The sequence below is a fragment of the Chelonoidis abingdonii genome, chromosome 3 (genome assembly GCF_003597395.2).
Source record: "Chelonoidis abingdonii isolate Lonesome George chromosome 3, CheloAbing_2.0, whole genome shotgun sequence".
In the NCBI taxonomy this organism is placed as follows: domain Eukaryota; kingdom Metazoa; phylum Chordata; order Testudines; family Testudinidae; genus Chelonoidis; species Chelonoidis abingdonii.
Window position 1 is genome coordinate 126,417,559 of NC_133771.1, and position 24,666 is coordinate 126,442,224.

The 24,666-nt window shown below is 44.1% G+C and overlaps 1 protein-coding gene across 7 annotated transcripts in view; it reads left to right on the forward strand.

Moving 5' to 3' along the window:
• Nucleotides 1–496: 496 nt before the first annotated feature.
• MAP3K4 (mitogen-activated protein kinase kinase kinase 4) overlaps nt 497–24,666 on the forward strand; it is a 174,216-nt gene continuing 150,046 nt past the window's right edge. For 3 of the 7 annotated variants that reach the window (XM_032793198.2, XM_032793201.2, XM_032793199.2), the window contains exon 1: nt 499–976. In XM_032793198.2, coding sequence (XP_032649089.1) covers nt 885–976 — 92 coding nt within the window. In that variant the 5' untranslated portion in view covers nt 499–884. Of the gene's footprint in view, nt 977–20,530; nt 20,551–24,666 lie in introns of those variants that run through there. The other 4 variants (XR_012655570.1, XM_075064088.1, XM_032793202.2 and 1 more) reach the window with 4 other exon arrangements.

Here is a 24,666-nt window from a genome sequence, read left to right on the forward strand (position 1 = left end):
GAAAGTATGCTAGCACTATGTCCTTGGTATTAATTCAGTATCACCATCCCTACTGGTGTTAAAAATAAATCAGACCCTTCCCCCCAAAAATCTTAAGCTTGGCTGAAAAATCATGAGATTTTACAAAGTAATGAAGGGCAGGTTCGTTTTATTTGCCTTCTGGCTTTTCAATCTCAGGGTTCAGGTTTCAGGCTTTTCTCTGTAACAAGGAGAGCTAGAAACGTCCTTTGCAAATAGCAGAGCTGACCGTGTCCCCCAGCTCCTGACCCAGAGCTGCAGCCTGCGCGCCTCACCCCCTTGCCAGCAGGTCTGCCCAGAGGATTCAGGGGGCCTGAGTCAAAGCAATTTCAAGGGCCCCTTCCATAAAAAAAAGTTGCAATCCTACAGCATACTATATTCCCATGGGGGCCCCTGTGGGACTTGGGGCAAACTGCCCACTAGCCCCGCCCTCCAGGCGGCCCTGCTTGCCAGAGCTGGGACCCGAGGGCGGGAGGTTAAGCGTAGAATGTGGGTCAGGAAAAACAAACAAAGAACAACGTATTAATCAATGACATCATCATCTCCCCCCGCTCGGTGCCCCCAGCCCTAGCGACGCAGGAGGTCCTGTGGCAGAGGCTAGTGACAGGTCTAACGCCGCCCCGCCCGCTTCTCTCGCAAGGGGAGGCGCGAGCGCCTGTGGTTTGTCTTGTCCCTCGCCGCGCGCCGTAGCGGTGCTCCCGGCTTCTGCCGCCTGAGACTGTTTGCAAGATGGCGGCCGCGCGGTCGGCTCTGCGCGGTCGGATCCCCGCAGCCGGGTAGAGACATCTCCCGCACCTCCCCCGACGCTGCTCCGCGCCGGGCTGCAGACAGGAGCCTGCTGCTGCCATGCCGCCCTCGGTGCATGCATGAGAGACGTCGCCGAGCTGCTCCCTGCTGCCGCCGCTGCCGCCATGGAGGAGCCACCACCACCGCCGCCGCCGGGGCTGAGCCCGGGGAGGTCAGTGACGGGTGCTGCCAAATAACGAGCCACACATAAACAGGGGCCCGGCCTGCCCGCTGCCACATAGTGAGCCAGCTCCTATTGGCGGCATCGGGTCTCCCTGCTCAGGCGCCCTCCGACCCACTGCTCCGTGCTGCGGCTTCGTGATCAGCCCAGGCGGGGCAGCCGCCTATCCCCGCCGGGAGCCGCTGGGGCGTGGATTGGGGGGCTTCCCTCCCCGCCCGCGTCTGGGCGCTTCGCAGCGAGCGGCGCCCTCAGCCCCCCGCATCCCGCAGCGCCCTCACGTGCAAACCGCAGCGCCCGCGGCTGCACTGGGGATCTTCTCCCCTTCGGTGGAAAAGCCGCAGCTGCTGCTTCTTCAGCCCTTCTGCAAACGGCCCCGGAGGAGAAACTCTTTAGACAACAAATGTCTCGCGGCGGCTGTGGGGAAATGCAGCACTTTGTGGGTAGATCTGTGAGCGTTAAACACGCGCCGGAGCAGCAGGAGAGGGTGATGATTTTGCATTCATTAAAGAAACAGGCGTCCCCGTTCCCATGTCCCCTCGAAGAGCTTTACAAACTGGCAATATTTCATGGAGGTGGCACATTCCCTGAGATCAGAAAGGAGAGGAAAACCCATTCAAATCACTTCAGTTTTTCAAAGAAGGGGGCACAGGGTGACCTGTCCGTGCCGACCGAAATAAAGACATGCAAGAAGATTTGGGGGTTTTGTAGCAGTTTTGGATAAGAATAGGTAGTTAGATCTCTCTGGCTTTTAGAGAAAACAGCAGTGTCTCAGAGCAAGCACCTCTTCCTTAAATTATTGGTTTTGGCAATGTTGTAATAGATAACTGCAATAGAAGAAAACATTTAAAAACATTATCTACAGCTTCAAGCTTCTTTCTACTACCTCTGCCTCCTGAACATGCTGAACTCAAACTGGCTTCTTGCAAGTCTCCATCTCAGCCCCACTGAGAGATGAGGATGCAAATAACGTAATGGTTTAATGATTCCAACTGGCTGCAGAACAGTTGCATAACTTCAAGTTATTAATTCCCTAGCAATTATTTCTCTCTTTTAAAATAACATCCTGTTGATTACATTACTTTTCACCAGGAGGCATGCAGGAAACATTCTTTTAAAACACTTCAAGTGTGTACAATTAGTACCATAAGGGGAAGAGTGAGGCACACTCCATGTCAGGTGCACTGTAAAGAAGAACTAGGTTCAGTCACATTCATGAGATCCTTCTTGGATGTTGCTAGCGACTCTTTTATTACTCTGCTGTGTTGAGAGGGACATGGTTATTTACCTTAGATATAGTTTGGACTAAGGCTATGGAATTGGATCGCAACTAGTTGGATTTGCTTTAATATCTTTAAAGTAAAACAATAAAAGTTGTCATAAAAGCCTGCTATTGTTAATATGTTAATAACTTTGTGTCTAATACTAATTTACATTGACATTAACAGGAATATTAGTTTCCCAGTTTCTTTTCAGAGGTCATTTAATAGTAGCAGTTTAGAGTAAGCAAAAAAAGACTTAAAAACAAAACCAGTATAATCAAGAACACAAACTAAGAGACAGTCAAATTTAGTGTTTTCATGTACAGTAGATTACTTTTCCACAGGAACAGAGCATACCCATGCATTTCCTGCTTAGGGTCACTTCTGACCTCTGGTGGATCCTGCTTATTAAAATCCAAAGTTTATGTGAGTTGGATGTGGGTGTAGATAGTGTGGTGGCAACTATTTTCAACAAATAGAGTGGGTAGGAGGTGTCTCAAAACAATTGGGTATTCTTAGATTGTATAGTGCAATTGCATGTTCTCCACTGTAATTCACCTCCATATGACTGTAGATATTGACTTACCTTTTCAGTAAAATGATTTCCATGGTTCTGTAGGGAATTTGTGCTTGTTTTTTAAAAGTGAACAGAGGACGCTAAAGCTTTTGTAGCAGAATTACAGTGGATTTAAACATTGCTGGTACATTTAGACCTCAGTCTCGCAATCAGATGTACATGGACAGAACCCTGTTGAAGTTGGTGAGACTCTGCACAGACTCAAGAGTCTGCCCATGTGGATCTGATTGGAGCCTTTGGTTTTGAAAACAAGATATTTTAAATCAATGCTCCTTTCACTTAATTGCCAAATTTTATTTTTAAAATGTAGGGTTTTCTCTAGAATATTTGAAGGTCACTTGATGACATACGACACAAATTGAGAACTTCTATTCCAGTTCTAAGAGTTTGAAGATGCTCTCTTACTGTTATTACTGGTCCTTCAGGTTTGTGTTGAGGCACATTTCACTGTTGTTGCTTGTACTATACTCTCTTTTGGAATAAATAATGAAGTCAGACTCTAGGCATTTTTCATAAACAATACACTTGCATTTATAAAATAAAAGTTGACCCGTTTTGTCATTGTGAAACATTGTTTTGGTCTAGCAAATTACCAAAATAAATCAAGGATTCCATAGCTTGTCAGAGGATAATTTTAGCAATATATTTATTGGATTAAGATAAGCACACAGTGCAAAGTCACATTTTGTTTGAATTACATAAGATCAGTTGTTACTCCAAGATACTCACTCGAAAATATTTGATTGAGAACCTTTTTCCAAAAACACACTTTCTCCCAGCTCTTCTGCTTCCTTAAAAATACCACTCTCCTCCTCCCCTTCAGAATAAAGAGTTTTTGGGCAAGAAAGAAACTGAATGCTGGGCAGACTGGAGTACTTCAGAATATCAAGTGAAATCATGCTGCTAGTGAGGTTTGGGCAGGAGTTCATATGTGGTGGCTTTTTTTTTTTTTTTTAAGAAGACAAACGAAATATGATTGCATTAAAATTTTAAAGGTAAAAGATGTGCATACTTATATGAATGAGAATACTTGTTCAAAGCATTCAATTGCTTAGCACTTTTTGATCGTTTAGAAGCTTTGGCTGCAGGTGTTAAACTGTTAGGCCCCAATTATCACGTGTGTCCAAAAACTGCCTGGCACAAAATCCAAGAAAGAGGAAAAGGTGTCCTTAATTCACCTATACCTTCTTGATTTGCATGCCAGTTTGGTCCTTGGCAAAGGGGAGAACAGACTTAGAGATTCCCTAACTTGCACTTTGTTGTCTGTAGCCCTCTTTTCTCCTGTCACTGTCCTGGTGCAAGGATTTGGGATTGAGGGGGAAAAGCAAGGAATAGGGCTGCCAATGAGGCATCCGAGAACAGTTGTGCCAGCTATGTACCAGGTGGAGACTGAGAAACTTCCCAGTGACTGATCTGCGAAATTTATTGGCCATAGGGCAATGATGAATTGAATTCTTAGTCTCTTGGAGAATCTAGTGTTTTGGGAAGTCCAGTGTTGTTTCATGAATTGAATTCAGTACATTTCTCGTGCTGATAAACTACATTTGTAGGACTGATAGTACATCACTAGTGAAAAGAATATAAAACTAATTTTCTATCCCCAATTATATTTTCAAGTGGAAAATTAATCTGAAAGAGCATCATCTCTTATTTTTCATGTATTTAAAGAGACAAAAAATACTCTGCTTTTGTATACCATAGTCTCTTGTTTACAGGTGTGAGACTGGGATCAATGAGTGATTGTCCTCACCCTCACACACACACGGAGTGCTATGTGAGATGTCTTTGGCATTCATAGCAACAAGGATTAGTTTGCAGAGCGTGGCTGCTTCAGTTGTTTTCATGGTTGTTAATTAGTGCTTTCTGTGTCAAGGTTGGCTTTATTGTTATGTAAGCTGGTGATGTTGGCCCTTGTGGAATGCAAGCTATGCTGTTGCGAAAAACAGATCCACTGACTATAGAAGGAAAAGATTGGGGGTATGCTGGTAATTTTTAATCTGATGAGTAGTAACCAGGACAAGCGCCACAGAAGGTGCGGATACGTTGCCAAGACCCTGCCCCACGTCCTGTGCATCTGCAAGCCCCACGCCCATGCCTGGCAGCTCCGCCACAACACCGTCCAGGACCGCCTAGAGAAGGCCGTCGACCTGCGCCTGGGAGAGATTGCCGTCAACCGCACCGTCCCCGTCACCGGCAGCCCTCTGCGCCCAGACATCGTCGTCACAGATGAGGATCAGAAAAAGATCATCCTCGTTGATGTGACAATCCTGTTCGAGAATAGGACCCCAGCCTTCCGCAAAGCCTGAGCCCGCAAACTCGAAAAGTACACTCCCCTGGCTGACACCCTGCGGACAAAGCGCTATGAGGTATACACTGACGCTCTGATTGTCGGGGCCCTGGGTGCCTGGGACCCCTCTAACGAGTGTGTACTGAGGACCTGCAGGGTAGGCTGTTGCTACGTGTGTCTCATGTGACGTCTAATGGTCTCGGACACTATCCAGTGGTCCTGGGACATTTACACAGAGCACATCACCGGCCACCGCCAATACCGAGAGTGAACCGGCGTGACTTTGCGCACCCACAATGAGGAAGAGACCTGAAGACTTCATCTGCTGGACCTTATCCGCTGAACCCTGAACCCACCAAACCAAACTGAACTCCACCATATGAGGGTCATCCTATCCTCATTACTCGTCCCACTTATATATGCCTATGATTACCTGTAGTTCCTGTATGAGTGATGTACCCTCACTGCTTACTGACCGTACCTTGATTCATCCACCTTAAACCCCTCCATTGGGGATACTGCAGACTGTATGTGTTATGCGCTATCCAATGTCAAAATACTAACATCCCCCCATACTCTGTATGGTACCCCCGATGACTATTAACTGAATTTTCAACACTCTGTATCATTTAGTTTTGAACATTTTCTAATAACATTTTAAATCTGTTCTTATTAATTAATCTTCACACATTGCTCCATTGAAAACTGCAAATTTTTAAAAGTTCCGTACAAACATATCCTGTGAAATATTTTTATACTAACTTTAAAAATTCATAACTTGCTTCTTTTTAAAAATGCATTTTTATTTTTAAACTCCCTCTTTGATATATTGGCTTCCAGCAGCACACAGTATTATATCAGAAGATACAGCTATCTTAGCTTCTTTCTCCAGTTCTGTGACTTAACTTGTTTTACACACACAAAACACTTACATTGCTACATAGACTTTTAGAGCAACAGGTTTCAGCATTTGTCCATAAAACATGTTAATTGCTTTAAAATTATTTGTTGCTTGCCTGGCTTGATGCATAAGTTTTGAACTAAAATACTTTTCAGGAAAAGATTGAGGAAACCCATCATGTAGTTTATAATAAAGAAAATTTAGCATCTGTATTATATTCTCTACATGGGGATTGAAAGCTTTACCTGACATCTTTTATCTAGAGGCCAATGTGGAAGATCTGGGTAACTGGTCAGTGAAGTTCCAGTGCAGTGCCCTGATGAGAAGCCCAGACACTCTCCAGTTCCAGCTGCTGGGAAAGGCAAGAGTACTTGGATTCTTACCAGGGTGCTTCCTGTACTCCCTATTTGAGGCCTGACATTTCAAGCTTATTAGTAGGGACTAATGTGAATCTACTTTTACAGTACCTACATGCTTACTGACTGCTGGAAGAGAGAAGCTGTGTATCTTTTTAATAGTGATAGTAGTTTGGACTTGTGCAGGAGTAGGTGGATCTCCCATTACCCTCTGGCCCTCTGACTGTTGCAGGGGAATTAGACAGTCTCTGCTACTTTACCTCTTTTCTAACTGCCTCTTTTTTGAAGGGTGTGGGATGGGGACTCTTCTCTGGAGAATTATTTCAGCACTTGACTTCTGTGTTTCTCATAGCTTTCCCTGGCAACAACAAAATGAAAGTGACCTAATCTGTGTCTGTTTTACTGTACCCCCTGGGGTCTTAGTAGCAGCTCTGAAACTGACCAGTGCTTTGTCAATTTCATTTTTGTTGCTCTTTGGGTTGAACTTTTACATTCTTCCTCTAAAGGTACATTTACACTTACGGTGGCATATAGTGTACAGACACTTCATGCTCAGCTGGCATGAGTGTTAACAGCAGTGTAGACAGTGGGGCACTGCTCAGGCAAGTAGAGTGTCCTACATGCCTAAACCTTGGACCATGCACCCTACATGGCTCTCTATAAGCTCAAGCGGGGTCTCCCACATCTACAGTGCTAAAAATAGCACTGTAGTGTCCAACTCCCTCCACACTGCTGGAGCCTTTCCCTGTTGCCTCCCTGCCTCCTCTCACTGGAGCTTTTCATTGTTGTGTGTAGCACCACAGTGACTAGTGTGGATGCAGCCTGCCTTTTAGTGCAGTGTGTAGCTACATGCAGCATTATGTAGGGTACAAGTAGACGAGGTCTAAATCTGCAAGAATTACTTCAAAGGTATTGGCTAAAATGAGTACCCATTTGATGACAGTTATCTCCTGGCACAATCCACTCCTTTGCCTGTCACAGACCAAGTCGAGAGGAATTGTCCAAGGAAACAAAACGGGCATAAGAATTCAGATTCTGGACAGCTAACATCTATACCAGGGGTCTCAAACTCAAAAGACCATGAGGGCCACATGAGGACTAGTACGTTGGCCTGAGGGCTGCATCACTGTTGTCTCCTCCCCCCACTGCCCTCGGCCCCATCTCCACTCCACTCCTTCCATGAAGCCCCGCCCCTGCCCCACCTCTTCCCACCCCTTCCCTGCTCCCACTCCAACCTCTTCCCCTAAATCCCTACCCCAACTCCGCCCCCTCTCTGCCCCCAGGGGGTGCAGGAGGGGTGCAGGGTGCAGCAGGGGGTCAGGGTGCAGGGTACAGCAGGGAGTCAGGGTGAGGCGGGGGCTCAGGGCAGTGGGTTGGGGTGCAGGAGGGTTGTTGCAGAGGATCGGGGTGCAGGGTATGGCAAGGGGCTCAGGGCAGGGGATTTGATTGCAGGAGGGGCTCAAGGGGCGGGCTCTGGCCCGGCGCGCACCCAGGGCAGGCTCCCTGCCTGCCTGCCCTGCCCTGCGCCGCTCCGGGAAGTGGCTGGAACATGGGGAAGCAGGGGCATAGGGATGTGTGTGTTGCTGTTGCTTCAGGCACCGGCCCCAGCATTTCCCATTGAGCGGAAATGGGGAACTGCGGCCAATGGGAGCTGCTGGGAAGGTGCCTGAAGCAACATCAACACACACACCCCAGTGCCTCTCCTCCCTCAGATTCCATCTGCTTCCTGGAGCAGTGTAGGGGCAGGGTAGGCAGGCAGGGATCCTGCCCTGCCCCTGCTGCGCATCGGGCCGGAGCTGCTCTAGGTAAATGCTGGGGGAGGGCGGGGGGTGCCGTGAGGAGCTCGCAGGCCAAGAAAATAACCTCACGGGCTGCGTGTTTGAGACCTCTGATCTATATACACTGCAGAGGACAACTACCTATGTATGGGCCAGAAGTAGATAACATCAATTTTTATTTCTGTTGATTTCTTCTGAGCAAAACAAACAATTTCATTAGCAACGATGTATCCAATATAGCATGAATCCCAGAGACCTGGCTAGATGATGATGCAAGTCCTCTGCCAACCCCGTTGTTCCCTACACCAAATTTCAAAACCTTCTAAAGGACAGCAGCACCCCACCCAGAGAATGAATTGAGGAACTGGTGAATCATTATCATTGTATACTAATTTCAGCCGTTGACAAGCTGGCCCCCAGATGGCCCATTCTTAACCATCAATGCAGATCTCCTTGGTTTTCTCATTCCCTGCGCTAGATTAAGAGAAGGAGGTGGAACCTCAGACAGTAGTGGTGGAAAATGAAGATTTAATACAGACAGAATGAAACCAAATGAATTCTTCTAAGTCAGTGCTGCGGCTGTATTACGGGCCAATAAAACCTTCCTTTAAGTTTCCATTGAATCTTCCAAATCCTGCCCCAAGAGCTGTCCAAGGTAATAAACTGCATCATTGTTTCAGAATGTCTACAGCTTGCACAGCGTACAGAACAGGAACGATCATTGTACTTAGCTGAAGAGGTCAAACACATTTGAGAATGCTTGCTTCCCAAACTACCTTGATCCGCCCTGTCTGCTCCCACCAGCCAGTAGCCTGTCTGCATTCCCAGAGTCCAGTACATTCATTCAGCCAGAAATTCTGGATACGGTAAAGGAGCCTCGACTCTGAATGAAGCCTGTGAATCTGACCCAGGCCTTTCCTGGCTTTTGAAAGAGAGACATGAACAACAGGTGCCACACATTAAGAAATGCACCCTGGAGGCATATAGAATAGCCAGCTACTGCCCAGTATCAAACGTCCCATTCCCATTAGCCAAAGGCCAACTTCAAGCTCATCTAATTGTGTTTAGTCTAGTTTATAAGCATCAATCTGGATTCAGGCCCACATGGAACTGAAACCGCTTTAGTGGCACTGATGGATGATCTCCTGCTGTCAAGGGGTAAGGGACAGACATCCATTCTCATACTTCTGAACCCAACAAATAGTGATGGGAAACCACACCTTTGCTACTAAAGCCCTCACTTGTGGAGTCTCACAAGGATCAATTCTGTTTCCAGTTCTGTTCAACATCTACATGCAGCCACTAGGTGAACCGGTCATTAGACATGGGTTCCAGTGCTAGAAGTATGCAGGTGAAATGCATTTCTACTGCATATGACTACACCACTACTACCAAGATGGCCAAGTGCTTTGATGAAATCAGCTCATTGATGGACTGAAACTGACCAAGACAGGTGGGCAGAAGATAGCATTTTGAGGAGTTTGCAGCCCTGGTGCAGGCTCCTTCGGTTAAAAGTGCACACCCGCAATTTGGTCAATTCTTTCTGTAGTGTAGGAGTGCTCTTGCGTTCCTCACTGATGCTAAACTCTCCCTCACCATTATCCATGAGAAATATCTTCTGCCATCTCTCATTACCTAGGAGACTCATCCTATCCTAGTGAATGGTGACCTCACCTCAGTTATTCATGCCTTCATCACCTCTCTACTGGACTACAGCAATGCAATATACCTAGGCATGAAGCTCTCAGTGCTAAGGAAACGCCAAATAATACAAACTGCTGCAGGATATCTCCTCAGTAATGCTGGCTGCTGTGAACACGTCTTTCGCTCCCTACACTGTCTTTCTATAGAATATTTAATCATGTTCAAGGTGCCAGTCCTTTATTCCCCCCCTAAGATACCCTAAGCCCAGGCCATTAAGTACAGTATCTAAAAGAGAGACTAAAACTCTGGGGTGAAGATTGTGATCAGCAAAGTCATTCCTCTGGCACAACGGAACTTTCTACTGTAAGCTTGCCTGGGCAAGAGAGAGAGCTTTCTTGGGTTCTAGCCCAAAACTGTGGAGTGAACTCTCAGGAACCAAGGACCATCACAAACCTGACCACCTTCCACTCAAAGAGCAGGACAAATTTCTTTGACCTTGCTTTCTGTAACATAAACACATAGCAACATATGTGTTTAGGGGTTTTTTTTTTAATTCGAAATGAAACACATGACTGCATGCACTTCTCTCTCCCCCCCCCCCCCGAGAGATGAGAACAGACACATGACAGATGTTAGTCATGTTGCTTAATGCACTTCTGGAACGTGCTTAGATATGGTGATTACAGTGGTATAAAAACCCATAGTGTATAGAATAGAATTATATAGGCAGAGTACATGGTGCAGTCTTTTGGGGAGGACATGGATTAAAGAGAGATGTGGATCCTTTACAAGTTTTTGTTTGGTTATAGGATGCTTTCTGATTCTTCACAAGAATACATTAGTGCAGCATTGTAAAATCATCATAACAATTTGCAAATCTAGACATGAAACTTGCTTGACCACTCTTGCACTCGTGATGAAAAAGCTAATATTTTGGCTGCATGTCAGTTAACAAAAAAGAATAACTAGTGGGCTCATGTGAATGAGCAAGTAGAATTTTGTAAGTTTGGGCTAGAATATAGCAGGGCTTGAAAAATTCACCATACTTACTCGCCAAAGGATGCAACACAGTGGTACAATTGATGCACTGTCAACTTCAATAACTTCATCCTGGGCATGGAGGGGAGCAGGAGTGGTGGTAGTTGAAGGACTGAGTGGAGCACAGCTACCAGCTCTGCTCCAGCTGCAGTGCCAGCTGGTGATCCATTTGTGTTTCACCAGCTGATAAGCTCATAGTTTGTTGGAGGAGGATTTGTAGCTTGCAAACCAACCAGCCGAAATCTACCAAAGTTTCAGGCCTTCTTTATATATCAAAAAGAAATGCCTCCTACTCCTCAAAAAAGGTACGGCTCTGTCTCTTTTTCCTTTTGCAGGTTACATTTGAACAGTAACAATTTTATTCAAATGGACTTTTTGTGAAGAAATAAAACTCATAATTCTAAATGTACTCACCTTTACATGAATATTATGCTACAAATATGGCAAAGCTCAAGCTGGAAATTGAAAAAAAATATAATCTAAGGGCACGTCTACACTGGCAAAGTTACAGCGCTGCTCAGAGAGCGCCAAAGGAAAACCACTATTGTGTGTTCACACTGACTCATAGACTCATAGGTCAGAAGGGACCAATATGATCATCTAGTCTGACCTCCTGCACAAGGCAGGCCACAAAACCCTACCCATACACATTTATAACAACCCCGAACCCATGACTGAGTTATTTGAAATCCTCAAATTAGATTTGAGACTCACAGCTGAGCAGGAATCCGCACCAGCAACGCGACCCATTGCCCCACGCTGCAGAGGAAGGCGAAAAACCTCCAGGGCCTCTGCCAATCGCGCCCTGAGGAAAATTCCTTCCCGACCCCAAATATGGCAATCAGCTAAACCCTGAGCATGTGGGCAAGACTCAACCAGCCAGCACCAAGAAAGAATTCTCTGCAGTAACTCAGTTCCCATCCCATCCACATCCTCATCCCAGACCATTGAGCAGACTTATCTGCCGATAATCCAAAATCAATTGCCCAATAAACTATCCCATCATAACATCCCTCCATATACTTATCAAGCTTAGTCTTACAGCCAGATAGTCTTTTGCCCCACTACTTCCCCGGAAGGCGTTCCAGAACTCTCATCCCCTAATGGTTAGAAACCTTCATCTATTTCAAAGTCTAAACTTCCTAATATCCAGTTTGTACCCATTCGTCCTCGTGCTACATAGTACTAACTTAAATAATTCCTCTCCCTCCCTAACGTTAATCCCCCTGATATATTTATATAGAGCAAGCATATCCCCCCGGAGCCTTCTTTGGCCAGGCTAAACAAGCCAAGCTCTTTGAGTCTCCTTTCATAAGGCAGATTTTCCATTCCGGATCATCCTAGTAGCCCCGTCTCTGAATCTGTTCCAGTTTGAAATTCATCCTTCTTAAACATGGGACACCAGAATGCACACAATATTCCAGGTGGGGTCTCAACCAGCGCCATATATAACGGCACTAAACCTCCTCTCCTTGCTGGAAATACCTCGCCTGAGCAGTCCTAAAACCGCATTTGCTTTTTTAACAGCCATATCACATTGCGCGCTCATAGTCATCCTGCTATCAACCAATACCCAAGGTCCTTCTCCTCCTCCATCGTTTCCAACTGAGCGTCCCCAACGTATTCTAAAATTCTTATTATTAATCCCTAAGTGAATGACCTTGCCTTTTCACTATTATATTTTCATCCTATTCCTATTACTCCAGTGTACAAGGTGGTCCAGATCTCCTGAATAGTATCCCGGTCCTTCTCCATGTTAGCAATACCCCCAGCTTTTGTGTCATCCGCAAACTTATTAACACATTCCCGCCCTTTGTGCCAAGGTCAGTAATAAATAAGGTTAAATAAGATCGGTCCCAAAACTGATCCTTGAGGGACTCCGCTAGTAACCCTCTTCCAGCCTGACAGTTCACCCTTCAGTACGACCGCTGGAGTCTCCCCTTTAACCAGTTCTTATCCACCTTAACTTCCACATTCATCCCCATCTTTTCCAATTTAACTAACAGTTCCCCAGCGGAACCGTGTCAAAACGCCTTACTGAAATCGAGGTAAATTAGATCTACCGCATTTCCTTTGTCTAAGTAACCGATCCCTCTCAAAGAAGGAGATCAGGTTGGTTTGGCACAAATCTACCTTTAGTAAATCCATGTTGCAATTCGTCCCAATTACCATTGACCTCAATGTCCTTAACTACTTTCTCCCTAAAATTTTTTCCAAGACCTTACACATGACAGACGTCAAGCTAAACAGGCCTATAATTACCGGATCACTTTTATTCCCTTTCTAAAAATAGGACTACGTTAGTAATTCTCCAGTCGTACGGCACAACCCGAGTTTACCGATTGCTTAAAAATTCTCGCTAACGGGCTCGCAATTTCACGCGCCAGTTCCTTTAATATTCCTCAGGTGGAGATTGTCCGGTCCCTCCGATTTGTCCCATTAAGCTGTTCAAGTTTGGCCTCTACCTCAGATGCGGTAATATCCACCTCCATATCCACATTCCCGTTTGTCATCCCTCCATCGTCCCTAAACTCCCTCACTAGTCTTTTAAAGACCGAGAAAGTACTTATTTAGATATTTGGGCATGCCTAGGTTATCCTTAACCTCCGTTCCATCCTCAGTGTATAGCGGCCCCACTTCTCTCTTCTTGTTTTTCTTCTTATTTATGTGGCTGTAGAACCTTTTACCTATTGGTTTTGATTCCCTTCGCAAGGTCCAGTTCTACCGCGGCTTTAGCCTTCTCACTTTATCCCTACACGTTCTGATCTCCACTAAGGTAGCTTCCCTTGCTAATCCCGCCTTTCTTCCACTCCCTGTAGAGCTTTCTGCTTTTTCCTAATCCCTCTCTGAGTTGCTTGCTCATCCAGCTTGGCCTACAACTCCTGCCCATGGTTTTTTTCCCCTTTCTTGGATGCAGGCTTCCGACAGTTTCCGCGCGCTGCGACTTAAAGTAATTCCAGGCCTCCTCCGCATTTAAATCCACAAGTTCCTCCGTCCAATCCACTTCCCTAACTAATTTCCTTAACTCTCTTAAAATTAGCCCCGAGAAGTCGAAAACCTATCCCAGATCTACGTTTGTTTATCCTTCCATCTAATTTGAATTGAATCAGCTCATGATCACTCGAACCAAGGTGTCCCCTACCACCATTTTCTACGAGGTCCTCACTTCACCAAAACCAAATCTAAAATGTGCATCCCCTCTCGTAGGTACTCAACTACTTGATGAAGAAATCCATCCGCTATCACATCCAGAAAAATCTGACCCCTATTATTCTTGCAAGCACCTCGTCTCCAGTCTTATCCGGGAAGTTGAAGTCTCCATAATCACACATTTCCCTTAGTGTTTACTTCATTAAAGACATTAAAGAGGTCGTCTGTCCATATCCAAATCAGATCCTGGCCGTCTGTAGCACACCCCCAAGCACTATCTCAGGGGAAGCTCTAGTAGCTTTTTTACCCAGCGTGATTTTTACCCAGACAGACTCCGTCTTATCTATTCCATCACTTCTTATTTCATTACAGTTCACCCCATCATTGATGACACCTGCTTGCGCAATAATGTGTTCACACTTGCGGTACTATTTGGAGCAGTGCACTCTTGGCAACTATCCCGCAGAGCACCTCTTTCTCTTTTTCCACTAAGACTTGTGGGAAGGCGGAAGAGGTTGCGGGGCATCCTGGGCCCTGTCTCAATGCCCCATGATGCATTGCTTTGCATCCTAGCAATCCCTGTGCTTCCGTCTGCATTTGGCGCCATCTTTCAACGGTTTATATACTGTGCGCCCTGCCCTGCCTCTTTCTGTCTGCAAGAATGGATTCCAAGCTGTTGACAAGAATGCTGTTCGCACTAACCAACACGTCACGAGTGGCAGTGGAGTTGTTCCTTAAACTATAAAGGCAAGAGGAATGCGACATTGATCTTGCCACACGTAGTAGCTATGACACGAGAATGCTTCTGGCATTCACGGAGGTGCTGACCACAGTGGCCTTTGGGCTCGGGAAACAAGCACTGAGTGGTGAGATCATATTGTGATGCGTCTGGGATGATGAGCAGTGGCTGCAGACTTTTGCATGAGGAAAGCCACATTCATGGGACTGTGTGATGAGCTTGCACTAGCCCTGCGGCACAGGGACGTGAGAATGAGAGCTGCCCTGCTGTTGGAGAGGCACGTGGCGATTGTACTGTGGAAGCTGGCTACTCCAGACTACTACCAATCAGTTGCTAACCAGTTCGGAGCGGGAAAGTCGACCATTGGACTGTGTTGATTCAAGTGTGCAGAGCCATTAATCGCCTCCTGCTCCGAAAGACCGTGACTCTGGGCAGCGTGCGTGATATTGTGGATGGCTTTGCACAAATGGGCTTTCCTAACTGCAGAGAGGCGATAGATGACACACACATTCCAATTCTGGCACCAGACCGCCTAGCCACTGAGTACGCTAATTGCAAGGGTATTTTTCAGTGGTTCTCTAGGCTCTTGTAAATCACTGTGGGCGTTTCACAGACTTCAATGCAGACTGGTCTGGAAAGATGCATGACACATACATCTTTCAGAACACTTGCCTGTTCAAGAAGCTGCAAGCAGGGTCTTTCTTCCATGACCAGAAGATCACTGTAGGGGAAGTCAAAATGCCCACTGTGATCCTGGGAGACCCCGCCTACTCCTTAATGTGGTAACTCATGAAGCTATACATGGGGTGATTTGACAGCAGCAAGGAGCAGTTCAACAACAGGCTGAGCAAGTGCAGAATGACTATGGAGTGTGCATTCGGCTGTTTAAAAGCCTGCTGGTGTGACCTTTATGGGAAGCTGGACATGGCTGATGACAATATTTCTAAGCTTATAGCTGTGACCTGTACGCTCCATAATATTTGTGAAAGGAAGGGTGAAGGCTTCATTCAGGGCTGGACTGCAGAGGCTTAGCACCTGGAGGCTGAGTTTGAACAGACAGAGACCAGGGCTATTAGAGGGGCACAGCGCGGGACTATAAGGATCAGGGATGCTTTGAGGCAGCAGTTTGAAGCTGAAAGCCAGTAATATTTGTTGCTATGCTTGGAATTGCAGTGCTTGTAATGCTAGGTGCACATGATACAAGAAGGGCCTTAACATAATTAATTGTATGTTGCTTTGTTGAGCTCTTTTTGCTTTCACTTAATTGAATAATGATTGCTTTCAACAAACACAATTCTTTTACTGAAAGACAACAACCAGAGGAGAGAGTCAAATGAAAGAATTCATCATCAGGGAGATGGATGAGAGAATGGAAGGACTCATGAGGAGGCGGCGTCCCAGGACTGCTATAGATTTTGTATGTCCAGGGATCATACCCAACCTTCTCTTTTGGAGTACAATGCAGCGGGGGCTGTACTTCAGCAGGGCCAAATTGCAGATGGATGGATTTTGAGTGCAGTGGGTATTGGGAGTCCACGCTGCTGGATTAAGAGGAAGGAGGAGTGGAATGCTGCAGGTAGAGAGTGGAGCCAGGAGGTTGGTAAGAGTGTGGTGGTGGTGTCGGGGGTTCGCATAGGAAAGAGTTTTGCGACAGTGGCTGCAGGGGAGGGCAGGTGCGGAGCTGCTCAGTTTGAAGAACTAGTATCGCCTAGAGCATGTCTGCTTGGTGTTCCATAACTGCTAAGAGCCACTCCGTGGCTTCTTTCTGGTGTACCGTGTTCTCCTTTTGTTCCCTCTCCTCGCGGTCCCACCACTCCTTCAATCCCTTTTTCTCGGTGGCGGAGTGCATCATATTCTCACGCATAAAGTCCTCCTTAGTTCTTCTTGGACGCTTTCTAATTCTTTGCAACCATCCTGCTGCCGATAAGGGAGGCTGGCCTCCCATGGTCATCTCTGTGAAGTTTAAATGCAACATTTTACAGAAGCAGTATTGTTTGCAACACAGACAACACTATTTCAGTGCTTTAAAACACAACCAGTACTTGCACACCTGACGCTAACTGGCTGACCCCAGACAAGCACACACATGCCACAAGACCCCCAAAATGATGAGTGGCTGCAGGGGCAGGGTAAATCACTGTTCCCAGACGCTGCTGTACACTGGGCACGTGGCCCTTAGGCACTTGGAGAGAGCCAGCACTGTACAGGGGGCCTGATAATCATTTCTGTCCCCACACTTTCCATAGGAGGTGATCATTATGGAAGATATCTCGCTTCTGAAGGTGAGCAGGGAATCAAGAGAGGGTCTTCCCTAAGCGTGCGGCTTCCGCCCTGGCCCTGTGCGGCTAGCCTGTGTGCCGTTATGGTCCTCCCCACCGTGACAGCACAATGGCGAGGAAAAGTTTCCGTTAATCGGGCAAGAAACAAAGCAGCTCTGCCGAGGAACATACGCGAGCGCATTGCCCAGTATCTCCACGACAGTTTCCTGGAATTCTCTGAGGGAGATTCATGTGAAGTGAGGGAGTGTATCAACAGCCTGTTCCGCCACTCAAACTAAGCATGAGGTGGGAGTCAAGCCTGCTTTCTGCAACCCTCCTGCCCCCAACAACTCGCTTCAGCAATTCCCCAAATCAGATCCACTTACGAGAGGCCTCCTCTTCTGTTTGCGCTTTGTCAATATCTGACAGCTGTGACTGGCTAGGCTGCTCCAGGGTAGAAAAGAGCTCCTGACTGCACGCATCTCTAGCCTCCGAGTTGTCATCTGCCCCTGGTTCCCCCACTCTCTCTTCATCCAAGATTCCCCCTCCTGGCTCGGTCCACTCTCGACTGGCAACGAAGCCAATGAAGTATCCACAGGGGACTTCACAGTGGAGTGTGGTCACCACTGAGTATTGTGTCCAGCTCTTTGTAGAAACAGCAGCTTGTGGGCACAGCACTAGAACGACGGTTTGGCTTCCGAGCCTTGTGGTAGGCGTTCAACAGCTCCTTCACTTTGACCCTGCATTGCAATGTGTCCTGGTTATGGCCCTTTTCTATCATGCATCTAGAAATCTGCCCATAGGTATCATAATTCCAATGGCTGGAGCGGAGCTGTGACTGCACGGCCTCCTCTCCCCAAATGTTGATGAGGTCCAGCAGCTCAGCATTACTCCAAGCGGGGATTGCCTGGTGCATGGAGCAGGCATGGCCACGTGGTAAGATGTGCTGAGACCACTGCACACATCACCGAACTAACAGGAAGGGGATTTTCAAATTTGCAAAGGAATGTATGGGGTGGGGCTAACGGCTGGTCACCCGAGGGCAGGGCAGTAGAGTTCAAACTGATGGCCAGAGAGGTGAGAACAGGCATTGTGGGACACCTCCCAGAGGCCACTTGCAGCATTGTAATCACCACAGTGTCTAGATTGGCACTGCAACTCTGTATCCCCGGCACAGAAAACTCTATGCCTCTTGTTGAGGTGATTTTTTTTAGAGTGCTGCATCTGCACAGTTTCTGTGCACTAAGTGGCTTGGCAGTGTATACACCTTGGGACTTACAGTGCTCAAAGCTGCTTTACTGCGCACAAACTTGCCAGTGTAGACGGGGCCTAAGGTGAAAAAATTTCTATTTCTTGTTTTACAAGTTGGAAAGAACTGGGAGTTCTGATTATTATTTTTTCTGAGATGAGAACATGAAGGGCTGCCAAAAATATTAAAAGGCTCTATTTATTGTATTTATTTATTTGTACTTATTTCTAACTGGTACAACTTGCAGAACAAAAGTCCTTTTCTGTAGATCATTTAAATAGTCTTCAACAGTTCTGAATTCTACTTATGACAAAAACCAGGCATGTTCTATTGAAAATTTATTTGCATTTTCCTTAATTAATTCTCTGTTTTTGTCCCTCTGTTTTCTTGGTGGTGGTCAGATTTTACTTTCAGACAGAATGTACTTGAACACAGTTCCCTTACACTTATCATTTTTGCCTCATCACAATCTGGCCATACATTTTTCCATTATAAATAGTTTTTATAGTGTGCTTTGGGGTTTTCTTCCTCGGATGTTATGAAAAGTTGGGATAAGGTGTCGGAGTATCAGTAGTGCAGTGATATAGTTAGCCAGATCATGGATGACTTTTTAGTTTAAATGTAGTTCTTCCCCAATTTCCCAAGATGTTTTTGATTAATTAGTAGGACTATGAAGAGTTTAACAGGAAAGGATCTGACTACAATTAGAGAACTCTATTCGAAATATCCTGGAGAAAGGAACTATACTATAGCCTCAGCATATCTCTGTTTGGGATGGCTTTTTATTTTTATTAAAGGGCTTTAGTGGGTGAGAGACATCTTCCCTCTTTCTAGGTACAGTATCTAGGGAGTTCCATTAAAGAGAAAAATATTTGGCATTAAGCCCCCATTTAGAAGTGAAAATAGCTATTTTCCCCTGCAGTTTTTTACAGAAAAGTATTTTATGTTTCTGAGGAAAGTATTAGACACTGAAAATTTTTATCAGGATCATGCAGCAGAAGTGCTTATTTGGCACATCTGTGTCTTAAGGCCTTACCTGTGCCGGGGATTTACAGTCCTTGGTGGCAGGCTGCTAGCCTAGCTGCACTGCCACAAGCCCCTAGTGCAGACAAGGAAAGCCACTGGAAATCATGACTTGCACTAGTGCAGTTTACTTTGGTATCAAGCAGGGATTAGCTGCATTGGTGCAAATCGTGACTTATAGCACCTGTGTCTATTTGAACTATTGCAACCACATTGGGGGTTGATCTTCAAGGACTGTAACCGGGACAAATGCCCAGTGTAGATGAGGCATTAGTAGGACCCAAAGATGATGTTTAGCATTTTAGTACTGTCTCAAATTACTAAGCAAAATTCTAGTCTTTATGTAACTTTCTTTACTGAAGAGCCTTTGTTCACATCACGCAGTTATGGTCTTCAGGTGTTTCCTTTGTAAATTATTGCATCTGCCTGAACATTTTTTCAACTATTGTTTTTACAAATAACATCTAAGTTTGGAACCAAAATAATATGACAAAGTGTGTATTCACCCACAAAAGCTTATGCTCCAGTACGTCTGTTAGTCTATAAGGTGCCACAGGACACTTTGTCATATTTTTGCCTGATTGTTTACTTTGTACCTGCGGCTTAAGTGTGTGAATATTCAGTTTTGCTGTTTCTCCATTTTATTTTATTTTATTTTTAAAAAAATATAGATTATCTGGATCAATTTTGGGTACTTTAATACTCTTAGCACTTATTTACTTTTAATATATTTTTGTAACGTTTGTGCTGTGAGGATTTGTTTTAATGAAAGCTTAGATTCTGAAAAACTTGTATATAAATGATTTATTTGGGGAAATTTTTAATCACTTCCTCTCCATGTCATCACCATCTGGATAAATGCTATCATCTCTATAAGAGATGTTATACTTAAGTAAAAGTTGTTTTATATTTGTTTAATCAGGTGAGTGTTAGGAGTTCATTCACACACATTTACTGTAGAAATAATGACATATTTCCTTTAAAAACCCTCAGTTTAAATTAAGTCCACTTTGTGTGCTCTTTAGAATATTTGTCAGAAATATTTGTCAAAAACTATGGGATTGTTTCTATTTTGCTTTTGAAGTGGTAGTTGAAAAATGTTTACTGAATCAAAGTTACAAAAGTAAATATGGCTTGGATTTCTGCCATAAGACATTTAAAAAGATGAAAATGTGATGGAGAATTTCTTTTCCTGACTCACTTCTTGGCCTTATCTTTACAACTTCATATTTTCTTTTCTTCTTTCAGCAAAAGTTGGCCTGTACAGAGGAGTTTTGTGGCTTATATAGCTCATTCTGCATATCAGGTCCCGCTTTTTATTTCTTATACTGGTTGCTTGCATTTTGATAGTGATCTTGCTCATTAACTTTTATTGAATACCCACTAGTAGGGCATATTTGGGTAGATGACTTGAGTGGTAGGAGCTATGGTATTCAGTACCAGACTTCATGTATTTTTCAAACTTCTTCCCCAAATCTCTAGTTGCCTCCTGATTAACTTTTAAATATTCTGATCTGCTCGAGTTCCACCCAGAGCCCTACATTGTAACTACTTAATTCTACAGTGTAATTATTTGGATTGTAATGTCTTTGGGTTGGGGACTGATTGGGAAATATACAAAATTGTGTGATAACACTGTTGCAATACATTAAATTTAGGAGTAAGCATTCAGGTGGCAATGCTTGATACCTTTCAACAGTAACTTTTAAAGATCATTGATAACTCATGTAAAGCTTTTTAAATAGCTGATCAATCATAATGGCTTTTCACTTTATTTTTAAGTTAAATTTCAAGGCTGTTTTTGCAGCAGTACAGTCAGAGTCTTTCGGTGTGTGACATAATATCTAGGTTCTGTGAATTTATTTTATGGAAAGAGAAATTAATCAAAGAAACTTATAAAGGGCAACATCTAAGCTATCTCTGTGTTCAGCCAAGATGGAGACTGAGTGTATTCAACCAGTGGATGTGAGCTAGCTCTTATAGAAAAAGAATAATGCTACAGATCAAAAGTAGATTCTATGGACAAGGAAGCTGGCCAAAAGATAGGGCTTGAAAAACAATTGGAGGGGGGAGAAGCAAGAGTGGAGGAGTTGGTAGCTGGACAGCAAGCAGTGATGACTGTCTAGATGGAGTGGTCAGGGAGCGCACTGCTCTCAAGAGATGAGTGTTGTTCACTTTTCTTGTTTTTTATCTGTGGCTCAGCTGAGAGTCCTTCAGATTACTGTTGCATAAATCATTTCTCTCAGACATCTGTCCTCAGATGAAAAAAACCGCGTAACCTGTAAGAAAAGGTGCTTAAGGGTAAAGCATTTCTGTAATCTACACCCCTCCCAGGCAAAATTCTGGGAGATGGACAAAGATATCCTCTCCCAATGCATTTTGTTGCCATTAAGCTTTGATGTGTGAAAATAAGGAGAGAAACCCGAAGACTAGGGAGGAGGTGAAAATTGGCAGTGGTGTTAATCAAAATGTACCACAGCTTAAATAATATAAAGTATTATTTAACTTTTGGGCTTTATTTATGTGATAACTGTTGGTTCAACTGGAATCATTAATCAGGCTAACTGCACCATGTTGCCTATCGAGGTCAAATAATCCTTCAGTGGTTTAGGTTAAACATTTTAGCAGAGAAGTTAGAGCAGGGTTTGCTAGCTATGCAGTTCTTTGCACTGCTAAGCACCTTTACTGTTGGTTTTATGCTGCTCACCCTTGGCTCTATGAGCTTAGATGTGAAAAAAATTATCTAACTTATATTATGAGCACCTTCCATGTAAAATTGATTAGCAATAGCAAAGTATATAATGAACTTCGTGGAATCTCAGGATTTTCTCTTGAGATATAAAAAGTTGTAAGGTTGTTTTTTGTTTTAAAGAGGGGGGAAAAGGACAAGTAGAACTTGTGTTCAGTGTCATACATTTAGTGTGGAAAGAGTTTGTTAAAAATGAAAGTTCTGCAACCTTTTCTAAAGATGGACAAAACTCCAGTTTCACCTGATCCCCTCTCGAAGTTTGTTCTACAGCCAGATACACTCAAATGAAAAGGTTTTGTCCCCCAGCTGCATATGCTTTGTCCTGGACTTCATGATCTGCATTGTCTCAGAAGAGTGTATCTTCCTTGGCAATTCATAGATTGAATAGGACATTCTTGTGTGGGAGAAAATACCAAAGAAACCCACTATAGTAGCTTTGACTTCACAAAAATGAGAGAGCTAGTTAAATGAAAATTAAAAGGAACAGTAACAGGAGTCAAATGTTTGCAGTCTGCATGGAAACTTAAAAAACACCATTATAGAGGTTCAAGTTAAATGTGTGCCTCCAAATAAAAAATATAGTGAGAGGACTAAAAAAATGTCATCTATGTATAAACAATAGAGTAGAAGAGGTGGATGGAGGCAAAAAGGCATCCTTAAAAATTTGGAAGTTTCAAATCCTACTGAGGAAAGGAGTATAAACTCTGGCAAGTCAAGTGTAAAAATGTAATTAGGCAGGCCAAAAAAGAATTTGAAGAACAGCTAGCAAAAGACTCAAAAACTAACAGCAAAATATTTTACATCAGAAGCAGGAAGATTGCCAAATAGGCAGTCTGGCCACTGGACAATCGAGGTCCTAAAGGAGCACTCAAGGAAGACAAAGCCATTGTGGAGAAGCTACATTGATTCTTTGTATCGATCTTCACTGCAGAGCATGTGAGGGAGATTCCCACAGCTATTCTTTTTAGATGGTAGAAGGGGTTTTAGAACATAGAAGCCATTCCCTGAGCCTTTCTTTTTAGGTGGCAAATCTGAGGAACTCTCCCAGGTTGAAGTGTCAGTAGAGGAGGTTTTGGAACAAAATAATAAATTAAACAGAAATAAGTCACTAGAACCAGGTGGTATTCACCCAAGAGTTCTGAAGGAACTCCAATATGAAATTGCAGAATTATTAACTTTGGCATATAACCTGTTACGTATGTCAGCCTCTGTACCAGATGGCTGGAGGATAGCTAATGTAACACCAGTTTTTAAAAAGGATCCAGAGGTGATCCTGACAATTACAGGCTGCTAAGTCTAAATTCAGAGCCAGGCAAATTTGTTGAAACTATAGTAAAGAACAGAATTATCAGAGAGATAAACGAACACAATGTGTTGAAGAAGAGTCAACATGGCTTTTGTAAGAGGCAGTCATGTCTCACCAATCTATTAGAATTTTTTGAGGATGTTAGCAAACGTGGACAAGGGTGATCCAATGGACATTGTGTGCTTTGACTTTCAGAAAGCCTTTGGCAAGGTCCTTCATCAAAGGCTTTTAAGCAAAGTAAGCCGTCATCAGATAAGAGGAAAGATTCTCTCATGGATCAGTAACTGGATAAAAGACAGGAAGCAAAGGATAGGAATAAATGGTCAGTTTTCCCGGTGGAGTAAGTGAATAGCAGTGTTCCCCAAGAATACGTACTGGGATCTGTGCAGTTCCACATATTGAACAATGACCTGATAGTTTGCAGACAATGAAAAATTACGTAAGATATTTAAGTCCAATGCAGACTATGAAATGTTACAAAGGTGACTGAGCAACAAAATTGCAGATGAAATTGAGTGTTGATAAATGCTAAGTAATGCACATTGGAAAGCATAATCCCAACTATACATACAAAATAATGGGGTCTAAATGAGCTTTTACCACTCAAGAAAGAGATCTTGAAGTCATCATGCATAGTTCTCTGAAAACATCTGCTCAGTGTGCAGTGACAGCTTTTTTTTTTTTTGTCTAACAGAATATTAAGAACCATTAGGAAAAGGATAGACAAGTCAGAAAATATCATAAATCCCTGGAACACCCACACCTTTACTACTATGTGCAGATCTGTTCCCCCCATCTCAAAAAAGATGTATTAGAATTGAAAAAAAGTACACAGAAGGACAACAAAAATAATTAGGGGTAGGAATAGCTTCCATATGAGGACAGATTAAAAAGACTAGGTCTCTTCATCTTAGAAAAAAGACTGCTGGGGTGGTAGGATATGATACAGGCTTATAAAATCATGAATGGTGTGGAGAACGTGAATATGGAGGTGTTATTTACTCCTTCACATAACGCAAGAACTAAGGGTCCACTGGCTGAAATTAATAGGCAGCAGGTTTAAAACAAACAAAAAGTACTTCTTCACATAATGCACAGTCAGTCCATGGAACTCATTGCTGGGGATGTTATGAAGACCAAAAGTATAACTGGGCTCAGAAAAGAATTAGATAAGTTCCTGGAGGATAGGTCCATCAGTGGCTATTAGCCAAGATGGTCAGGAATACAACCCCATGCTCTGGGTTTCCCAAAGTCTTTGACTGCCAGATGTAGGAGTGGACAGTACTAGGTGGATCACTCAATAATTGCCCTGTTCTGTTCATTCCGTCTGAAGCATCTGGTAGTGGTCATTGTTGGAAGACAGAAGA